This window comes from Orycteropus afer, unplaced genomic scaffold (assembly GCF_000298275.1).
Source record: "Orycteropus afer afer isolate SDZICR_OR568_19922 unplaced genomic scaffold, OryAfe1.0 scaffold00087, whole genome shotgun sequence".
NCBI classification, from domain to species: Eukaryota; Metazoa; Chordata; class Mammalia; order Tubulidentata; family Orycteropodidae; genus Orycteropus; species Orycteropus afer.
In genome coordinates, this window is record NW_006921674.1 from 10800836 (window position 1) to 10812497 (window position 11662).

The 11662-nt window shown below is 36.3% G+C and overlaps 1 protein-coding gene across 1 annotated transcript in view; it reads left to right on the forward strand.

Moving 5' to 3' along the window:
• The window catches only part of GRIK2 (glutamate ionotropic receptor kainate type subunit 2), a 944667-nt gene that overhangs the window by 630162 nt on the left and 302843 nt on the right, over positions 1-11662 (forward strand). The window contains exon 10 of the mRNA XM_007942266.2: positions 7813-8019. Within this exon, the coding sequence (XP_007940457.1) occupies positions 7813-8019 (207 nt within the window). The remainder of the gene's footprint in view (positions 1-7812; positions 8020-11662) is intronic.

Consider the following 11662-nt stretch of genomic DNA (forward strand, 5'->3'; position numbering starts at 1 on the left):
CTTGTCATGGCTCTCACTTCTTTAGGGTATATACCTAGTAATGGAATGGCTGGGTCAAATGGTATTTCTATTTCCAACTTTTGAAGGAATTGCCATACTGCTTTCCACAATGGTTGTACCATTTTGATGACATTTTTTATGTTGTGCCGCTATTATTACCATTCTTTTCTAAAATATTCCATCACCATTAGCATAAACTCAATGCCCCACAAACTCTTCCCATTTTTCCCTCCCTCCTACCCCAGGTAACCACTAATAATCTTTGGTCTCTCTATATATCTATTTGTTTCACCCAATCTAGGAATTCTCCCTCCCCTCCCATCCCATCCCTGGAACCCAACAAAGAAATTTTCTTTCCTTGTCTAAACTTTTCCTTGACTTTTTACAATAGTGGACTAATACAATATTCTGTGATTGACTTATTTCACTCAGCATAATATCCTCCAAATTCATTCACATTTTGCAGTGTTTTAAAGATACTACATTATTCTTTGTTGTTGTTGTTGTTGTTATGTGCCATCGAGTCGGCCCCGACATTATTCTTTAGGGTAGCATAATACACCTTGTGTGTTTGTACTACAGTTTGTTTATCTAGTCCTCAGTTGATGGGCACTTAGGTTATTTTCATCTCTTTGCTATTGTGAATAGTGTTGCTGTGACCATGAGTGTGCGTAGATTTGTTCGTGTCCTGCCTCTCCCTTCTTTAGGATATATATGTAGTAATGGGATTGCTGCATCAAATAGTATGTCTATTTCCAACCTTTTAAGGAATCACCATACCGATTTCCACAGTGATTGTATCAGTTTGAAGTTCCACCAGCAGTGTATGAGAGTCTCAATCTCTACATCCTTGCTAGCATTTGTTATTTTCTGTATTGTTGAACTTTGCTGTTAATGCTGTGCTGTTTTGATTCGTATCTCTCTAATGGCTAATGATGGCAAGTGTTTCTTCATGCATTTGTTGACTGGCTAAATATCTTCTTTGGTGAAATGTCTTCTGGCCATTTTTAAAATTGGATTGTTAATCTTTTTGATGTTGAGGTGTTGGAGTTTTCTATAAATTCCACAGATAAGTCCTACTTCTGATATGTCATTGCCAAATATTTTTTCCCATTCTATAGGTTCTCTTTTCACTCTTTTGGAGAAATCTTTTGATGCACATAAGAATTTAATTTTTAGAAGGTCTCGATCATCTGGTTTATCTTCTGCTGTTTGTGCATCTTGGGTTCTGTTTAATATTCTATTTACACCATAAATTAGGGCTCCTCAGTTTGCTCCTCTTTTTACTTCTTGTTGTTATGTGCCTTTGATTTGGACCTACTCATAGCAACCCCTCCTTGGGTTTCCAAGGTGGTATCACTATGGAAGTCAATTGCCCAACCTTCCTTCCAAGGAGTGGCTGGTGAGTTTGAACTGCCAGCCTTCTGGTTAGTAGTCAAGTGCCTTAGGCACTGTGCTACCAGAGCTCCCTCTTTACTTAGATGAAGTTTATAGTTTTAGGTTTCAGATTTAAGTCTTTGATCCATTTGGAGTTAGCTTTTGTGTATGATGTGAGGTATGGATCTTGTTTCATTTTTCTGCAAATGGATATCCAGTTTTGTCAGTACCATTTGTAAATGGGACTATCTCTTCACCATATAATGGATTTTGGCCCTTTGGAAAAGATCATCTGATCATAGGTCCATGGTTCAATTCTGTTCCACTGGTCTATATGTCTGTCTTTATACCAATACCAGGCTGTTTTGACAACTGTGCCTGTGTAGTAGGTTTTGAGATCTGGGAGTGTGAGACATCCTACTTTGTTCTTGTTCAGTAGTGCTTTGCTTATCCAAGGTCTCTTTCCTTTCCACATAAAATTAGTGATTAGTTTCTCCATGTCTTTAAAGAATGTTGATGGAATCTGAATCAGGATTGCATCAAATGTACAGATTTGGGTAGTATTGATATTTTCATAATGTTAAATCTTCCTATCCACAAACATGGTATGTTCTTTCCTTTATGTAGATCTCTTATAGTTTCTTGAAATAGTGTTTTGTAGTTTTCTTTGTATAAGTCTTTTGTGTTCCTGGCAATATTTATTCCCAAGTATCTTATCTTTTTAAGCTATTGTAAATGGTATTTGTATCCTTATTTCCCTTTCAGAGACCTCTTTTCTGTCATTCAGCATAACATAACATCATAACAAAGAGTGTATCAAGATCCATCCTAAAGTAAAATGCTGTCAGTGATAGGATAATATCCATACACCTATGAGGAAGATCAGTTAATAGTACTATTATTCAAATTTACGTGCCAACCACCAAAGCCAAAGATAAGGAAATTGAAGATTTTTACCAACTTCTGCAGTCTGAAATTGACCAAACATGCAATCAAAATGGATTAATTAACACTGGTGATTAGAATGCAAAAGTTGGAAACAAACAAGAATCACCAGGAGTTGGGAAACATGGCCTAGGTGATAGAAGTGACACTGGAGTTCTCATGATAGAATTTTTCAAGACCAACAACTTGTCCATTGCAAATACCTTTTTTTCAACAACACAAATGGCAGTTATGCACGTGAACTTTGCCAGACACAGTACACAGGAATCAGATCAACTACATCTGTGGCAAGAAGCAATGGAGAAGCTCAGTATCATCAGCCAAAACAAGGCCAGTACATGATTATGGAACAGACCATCAACTGATTATATGCAAGTTCAAGTTGAAGCTGATGACAATGAAAGGAAGTCCACAAGAGCCAAAATATGACCTAGGTTATATCCCTCCTGAATTTAGAGACCATCTAAAAAATAGATTTAATGCATTGAAAACCAGTGACCTAAAACCAGATGAATTGTGGGATGACATCAAGAACATCATCCATGAAGAAAGCAAAAGGTCATTAAAAAGACAGAAAAGGAAGAAAATACCAATATGTATGTCAGAATAGACTCTAAAACTCGCCCTTGAACAGAGAGTTGCTAAAGTGGATGGAAAAATTGACAGGAAAAAAGAGCTGAACAGAAGATTTCCAAGACAGCCTAAGAAGACAAAATCAATCAGTACAATAAAATGTGCAAAGACCTGGAGTTAGAAAACCAAAACAGAGGAACACTCTTGGCATTTCTCAAGCTGAAAGAACTGAGGAAAATTTAAACCTCTGAATTGCAATATTGAAAGATTCTATGGGCAATATATTGAATGATGCAGAAAACATCAAAAGATGAATGGAATACACAGAGTCACTATACCCAAAAGAATTGGTAGATAATCATCCATTTCAGAAGGTGGCATATGATAGAGAACCAATGATATTGAAGGAAGAAGTCGAAGCTGCACTGAAGGAATTGGTGAACATCAAAGCTCTGGGAATTGACAGAATACCCATTGAGATATTTCAAAAACAGATGCTGTTCTGGAGGCACTCACTGGGTTATGCCAAGACATTTGAAAGACAGCTACCTGGCCAACTGACTAGAAGAGACCCTTATTTGTAGCCATTCCAAAGAAAATTGATCCCACAGAATGTGGAAATTATCGAACAATATAATGGATATCACATGCAAGCAAACTCTTGCTGAAGATAATTAAAACATGTTTGCAGTGGTATAATGACAGTGAACTTTAGAAATCCAAGCTGGACTCAGAAGAAAATGTGGAATAAGGGATATGATTTCTGATCTCAGATGGATCTTGACTCAAAGCAAAGAATACCAGAATGATGTTTACTTGTGTTTTATTGAGTATGCAAGGGCATTCTATTATGGGATCATAACAAATTGTGGATAACATTGAGAAGAATGAAATTCCAGGAACTTAACTGTACTCATGAGGAAATTGTAAATAGACTGGGAGACTGTTGTTCAAACACAACAAGGGAACACTGCATGGTTTAAAATCAAGAAGGGGTTGTGTCAAGGTTGTATCCTCTTACCATACTTATTCAATCTGTATAATGAGCAAATAATCCAAGAAGCTGGCCTATATGAAGAAGAACATGGCATCAGGATTGGAGGAAGGCTCATTAACAACCTGAGATACACAGATGACACACATTTGCTTGCTGAAAGTGAGGATGACTTGGCGCTCTTAACAATGAAGATTAAAGACTACAGTCTGCAGTATGGATTATACCTCAATATAAAGAAAGCAAAAATCCTCACAACTAGACCAATAAGCAGCATCACAATAGATGGAGAAAAGATTGAAGTTAATTGTCATAGACTTTGTATTACTTGCTTCTACAATCAACGCCAATGGAAGCAGCAGTCAAGACATCAAAAGACATACTGCATTGGGAAAATCTGTTGCAAAAGACCTCTTTCAAGTGTTTAAGAGCACAGATATCTCCCTGAAGACTAAGATGCCCCTAACTCAAGCCATGGTATTTTCAATCACCTTGTATGCATTACAGCTGGACAATGAATAACAAAGACCAAGAAGAGTTGATGCTTTTGAGTTGTGGTGTTGGTGAAGAATGCTGAAAGTACCATGGACTGCTAAAAGAACTAACAAATCTGTCCTGGAAGTACAGCCAGAATGCTCCTTGGAAGAGAGAATGGACAGACTTCATCTCACCTACTTTGGTCATGTTGTCAGAAGGGACCATTCTCTGGAGAAAGATGTCATGCTTGGTAAAGTGGAGGGTCAATGAGAGGGGAAGGCCTACAACAATATGAATTGACACAGTGGCTGCAGCGATGGGCTCAGGTGTAGTAGGTATCGTGAGAGTGGCACAGGACCAGGCAGTGTTTCTTTCTGTTGTACATAAGGTTGCTATGAGTTGGAGATGACTCGGTGGAAAATAACAACAATAATAACTGGGTTGGTTTCTGGGTTATGTTATCATGTGTGTTAATCTTCATTTTTTGCTTGTTGTTGTTGGTTCTCTGTCCAAAGAAGTCCTTTTAGCATCTTTTGTAAAGTTTGTCTGGTTTTAACAAATTCCCTTAATTTCTGCTTACCTGGAAATATCCTAATTTCACCTTCATATTTGATAGATAGTTTTGCTGGCTATAATTCTTGGTTGGAATTTTTTTTTTTTTTTTTCTTTCAGGGTTTTATATATATCATGCCATTGCCTTCACACTTGCACAGTTTCTGTTGAGAAATTAGAGCTTAGTCTTTTTGGTTTCCCTTTGTAGGAAACTTTTTTCTTTTTCCCATGCTGCTTTCAGGATTGTCTTTGTCTTTGGTTTGGGAGAGTTTGATGATGATAGATGCTGGTGTTCTTCTTTTGGGGTCTATCTTGTTTGAGATTCATTAAACTTGTTGAATGGATATAGTCTCGTCTTTCATCATATTAGGGAAATTCTCTTCCAAAAAATCTTCCAAAATTTTCTCTGTGGTTTTGTCTATCTCTTCCTTTTCTGGAATTCTTATTACATGTAGCTTATTCCTCCTGATGGTATCCCACATGAATCCTAGGCTTTCTTCATTATGTTTTGATCTTTTGTTTGATTGATCCCTCTACAAAGTAGTATTGAGGTATTTGTCTTCAATTTCATTAATTCTGTCTTTCAAGGATTCAATTCTACTCCTTTGCCCATTCAATGTGTTACCTATTTCTGGTCTTGTATTATTCTTCTAGATTTCTGCTAGTTGTTTTTGTATCATTTCTAATTTTCTATTTTGTCAATTTGTTCTTATATTGTTTTCCTAAATAGTTCTAGAGTTTTGTCTGTGTTTTCCTTAATTTTGTCAGTGTTTTCTTTGATTTTGTCAGTGTTTTCTTTGATCTGTCTCTCAATCCATTGAAGGCACATAAATATAATTCTTTTGAATTCCTTATCAGGGAATTCCAATGCTGCATCTTTCTCAGGGATGATTTCTTGATCCGTATCCTGGTCCTTTGTTTTTACTACTTTATCTTGCTTTTTTTCTGTGTGGGCTTTGATTGTCTGTTGTCTCTGAGACATTATGGTGTTATTATATTTATGCTTAATTTGTGGTTGTAGGTGTGATTCATGATTTTTTTTTTTTTTTTAATTTATCTGTGTGAGCAGGGTACTGTGCTTCTCTATTCACTAGTTGTTAGCCCTTAGGCACTCACCATCTATCTCCTGGTGGGTATCAGAGAGAATGAGAGTGTGTGCACAGATCTCTGTTAGCTGTTCATAAAGAGCAGTTGAGGTTGAACTAAGCTGGTATTAGCTGTCGTCTATCATTGGCCAGTTTGTGCAAAAGGAAATTGTGGCTTTCACTCAGAGGGTAGGGTCACAAGAAGTACAGGTTTGGTTGGGTTGTATGGGAATGGTTGATGTCTCCCAAGCAGTTAGACAAAATAAATAAATAAATGAACCACCAAGAAAACAAAAACAAGAGAATAAAACACTCAAAGTGCATCAACAAGCAGGAACAATTACAAAAAAAAGCAATGAATATGAACAAAAATTTTCAAAATTTGTAAAAATAACTAAAAGAAAGATAATGTGAAAAAGAGAAAAAAAAAAAGACACTGTGGAATGAGAGAAAAGAACAAGAGTAAAAGAGTAAGGAAAAATGCAAAAGGAATGTAATGGCAAGAAACAAAGGAAAGATGAAGAGAACCAGGACACAGGAAGAGAGAAAAAGGAAAAAAAAAAAAAAAAATTAAAAAAAGAAACAACAAACAAACAATAAACAAGGAAAATAAAAAGAATAATTTAAGCCAAACAAAAACAAAACAGTGGGGAGCAGGGCATGTCACCCAAGCTCTGCCAGGGCACAGACCACGTTGGAATTCCCTCAGGGCAAGAAGGTAGGTGGAGTTGGGGGAATGGCCACACCCTGTTCACCAAGAGGGCATAGGGCACAAGAGTCACAAGGGGAATATCACACCTCTCCAGTCATCAGTATCTAGTGAAGTTGCCTATTCTGGCCTGGGCAGGCAGAGGCCACTCCCAGGCTGCAGTGGAAACAAGAATGCCACTATCACACTCAAAACACCTGCACAATCAGCTTACAAACATCCAAAATGGTTGCACACTCAGAACAGCTGCCAGCAGTCCACAGATCTGCCTGTCCCCTTCCTCACTGCTCTCCCTTCTGGTCATCAGGCACCAATGCAGTCCCTGCCCATGCAGCCTTGGTGAGCAGAGCTGATTCTTAGGTTGCTATGTGGAAGTATTCAAAGTGGCTGTGCCCTCTGGACAGCTGGCAGTCTGCAGGTCCCTTTGTCTCCTTACTCACTGTTTCATTGAGGATCTTCTACTAAATAACCAAAACCAAATGCAATGCTGTCGAGTCAGATCCAACTCATAGTGACCCCTCCTTGGGTTTCCAAGGCACTACCACTTCAGAAATAGATTGCCCAACCATCCTTCTGAGGAGTGGCTGGTGGGTTTGAACCACCACCCTTCTGGTTAGCAGTCAAATGTTTCTTCTACTAGCTGGTATTTAATTCACTTCTTTTATCCTTCCTTTCAAAGCTCAGAGTTCTGGGATCATCTTCTGTATTGGTTTCAATTGGTTTCTCATTGCTTTGTTGGGAAGCATCTGTGTAGTTTGTCTGCCTATTCCCTGTCTTGCTGGAACTCTCACATTCTTCTTCCTAGTCTGTTTTTGTCTGGAAATTCTACTGAAACCTGTCTACCATGTGTGACACTGATAATGTTTGAAATACTGATGGTATAACTTCCAGCATCACAGCAACACAAAAGCCACCACAGTGCAACAACTTAACAGATGAATGTAGTTTTCAACTATATTAAAATTGAAGGAAAGTATATAAACTTACTAATGTTTTAAATTTGATAATGTTAACTTTTCTATCTTCTATGAGAAGCCACAATTCTGATAGTAAGTTTCATGATTTACTGACACTCCTACCTTTGTTTTTATCACTTTCAGGAAGAACCCTATGTCCTCTTTAAGAAGTCTGACAAACCTCTCTATGGGAATGATCGATTTGAGGGCTATTGCATTGACCTCCTCAGAGAACTATCTACAATCCTTGGCTTTACATATGAAATTAGACTTGTGGAGGATGGGAAATACGGAGCCCAGGATGATGCCAATGGACAATGGAATGGAATGGTTCGTGAACTAATTGATCATGTAAGTCTGTTATTTCATTATTTATTACCTTAGGGGGATTGCAAAGATTTATTGATTGATTGATGGTTGGAGATTAGTAATGACAAAGAGCAGAAGTATTATTTATTATTATTATTCTCAATGATTTTATTCAAGGTGAATATTACTTTTGCCATTAAATATAAGGAATCTATATTCCTATTAGAGGCATATGTTTGTCTTTAATTGACTAGTATGTAGTGATGTGATATCGAATACTAAATATTTGATCCTAATTTGTTACTTGGTATATAGTTTCCCACAATTAATTTTGTTTTCAATTTTATAATGCTAATTTAACAATCAGTAGCAGGAATAGTTGATACAAACTCCAAATCTCATCATAAAAATTTTCTAGTCTAGGATTGGATGCTTCTTGTCTTTATAGTAGAAATAAGACACAAAGCATGGAATCAGATATTGTATACAAGAATAAAACAAAAAAATTAAGCATATTGAAACAGGAAGATACACTTCTTTATTTGATTTAATAAACTGGGCTTTTCTTCTTCCCCCAAAAGCATAATTTCATAAAGCATAAATTCTCAATGGTGGTATTAATTAATTTATTTTTTTGAAATAAAACTCAGATATTTTTCAACATCATAATATCATATTTGATTTTGTATTTAGGTTTATTTTTACATTTTTCAAAATAGTAAAGTATTATTCTGCTAAGAAAATAGGAGATTGCTCCCTCTCTTAATAAATATATTTATTCAAGGATATATATGCATGTGTGTGTGTCTACACACACACACACACACATATTTCCACATACGTACACTCTCTTATGCTTTGATTAGAAACAGAATAACAACACAATTAAATTATCCTTAATTTATTTCTTTTATTGATTTGAAATTTACTGAATAAAATCATAAAAGTCTAATGGTTCTATTTATAAGCATAGTTGGATCCAAGGTCTTAAAACAATCCATTAGTGACTGACCTCTCTTTTACTGACTTATTATCTTTTGGTTTTGCTCTCTTCTTATAAGTATCCTTCTTAAGCACTTTCTTTCCATGTGGTGAAAAAGATGGTTCACAGCTGGGGCGATTTTACACTCTAGGGGATATTTGGCAATGTCAGAAGATATTTTTGATTGTCACAACTTGTTGTGGGCTGGAAGAGTTGCTACTTTCATTAAAAGGTAGAAACCTATGATCCTATCAAACACCCTATAATGCACAGAATAGCCCTTCACAACAAAGTGTTATCCAGTTCAAATGTCAATAGAACTAGGGTTGAAAAACTCTGTTTTCAGCTAATCTGGTCCTTAGAGTCCTCAGTTTGAAAGAGAAGTTTCCCCAAATTGAGCAACAAGCTTGGGGGGAGATTTTTTTGGCCAAGTTGGTCAATGTGCCCATGTGTGACTTGATCTATAAGGTTTAGGGGGAGGAACGGATAGTTGGATATGTCAGACCTGGGTCATGTGTCCATTTCTGTAGCTGTTGGTTAGAGTCAGCCCCAACTGAATAATGCTTCTTGTAATTTTTATGTGGACATGGATGCAGAGGTAACTAGTATTGATTTCATACCAGTTATGTCCCAAAAGAAGGAGCTCTGGTAGCATAGTGCCTAAGGCATCTGACTGCTAACTAGAAGGTCGGTGGTTCAAACCCATCAGCCACTCTACAGAAAGAAGACTGGGCAATCTACTTCTGTAAAGATTTACCACCTCAGAAAACCAAAGAGGGTTGCTATGAGTCGGAATCAACTTGATGGCAATGGGTTTTGTTTTGTTTCATATGTGCCAAACTATGAAGCTCATTGTCATGAGGGAAAGCAACTAAGCTTCAGTGAATCAACTAACACATATTATTATGGGACTACTTAAAACAAGGGCAGATAAATTATTTTCAGGTCTCTGGATCTAAGCTTTTTATATATATTGTTACATTTTAAAGGTGAAATTTAGTTAATTAAACATTACCGGAATCCTAGAAAGAATAAAAATGGAGAATCAAACCAGAAAAGGATATATATAGGATATGTGTAGAAACAGGTAGGGTAGGAGGAAGTTAGCTCTCAACAAGCTATATTTATGCAAGTGTTGAAGGATTTTTTTAAAAAATTAGTAACAACTGCTTTTACTACATTCTTCTTCATCCCTACCATTTGAAAGAATCTTCCACTGTCCAGGGTTAGCTATAATCTTTCAAATTCATTATCATCTAACCAGAAATGGTTCTTGGTGGTATAATACGAAGATACAACCTAAGAAGGATATTATGAGACAGTGGTTGATTGAGGATATTTTACTTATTGAAAAAAAAATGCATCTTTCTCCTGCAAACATATACATATATAGACACAGGAGGACTTCACAGCATAGTGTAATAATAAATAATTGGTAAGGTAAATGCGGATTCAAATCCTATTTCTTCTTTTATGTAGTTGTGTGTCTTGGGCATATTGATTTAAACTCATTTTATCTTACTTTTCTCAAATTTAAATACACATAGTAATTAATATATTAGGAAAAAAATATGTAAGTTTCTAATACAGTGCCTGACATATAGTAGGCAATCAATAGAGATATTTCTATTAAGTTCAAACATGACTTCTTACTTTCATACATTTCTGCTATTATGCTTATGAACATTCTTGTGGAGCACTAAATAGTTAAATATTTGGAAAGCATTACAATATGTAATATATGTATTCAGGGATTATAGATATCACTTATCTATCAGTTTGTCATATTGTGGTGGGTTGTGTGTTTCTATGAGGATGGAAGTTGTGCCACCAGTATTTCAGATACCAGCAGGGTCATCCCTGGTGGACAGATTTCAGCAGAACTTCCTGACTAAGGTAGACTGCAAAGAAGGAAGGGGCCATCCACTTCTCAAAAAATTCACCAGTGAAAGTCTTATGAATAGCAGTGAAATACTGCGGGACACATTACTAGAAAATTTTATGAAGAGTTCTGAAACATTGTCTGATACAGTACTGGAAGATGAGCCCCTCAGGTCTGAAAGCACTCAAAATAGGACTGCAGAAGTGCTGCCTCCTCAAGGTAGAGTCAACATTAATGACATGCATTGAGTAAAGCTTTCAGAACCTTCAACTGGTGATGAGGAATGACTCAAAATGGGGGGGGGAGGGACACAAACAGCTGCAAACAGCCATTAATAATTGGAACAAGGAATGTGTGAAATATAAATCTAAGAAAATTGGAAGTTGTAAAATATGAAATAGAATACATAAAGATTGATATCTTATTGGTGAGTTGAAATGGACAGTTATTGGCCATTTTGAATTACAGAATCATATGATCTACTATGCCAGGAACTATGAATTGAAGAGGAATGGTGTAGCATTCATCATCACAAAGAATGCTCCAGATTTATCTGGAAGTACAGTACTGTCAGTAATAGGATAATATTCATGTGCATACAAGTAAGACCAGTTAATACTACTATTATTCAAATTTATGTACAACCACTAAAAGCAAAGATGAAGAATTGAAGATTTTTACCAATCTCTGTAGTCTGAAATTGGTCAAATATGAAATCAAGATGTATTGATTTCTTCTGGTGATTGGAATTCAAAAGTTTGAAACAAAGAAGTATTAGTAGTTGTAAAATATGGCTTTGGTGATAGAAATGATGCAGGGGA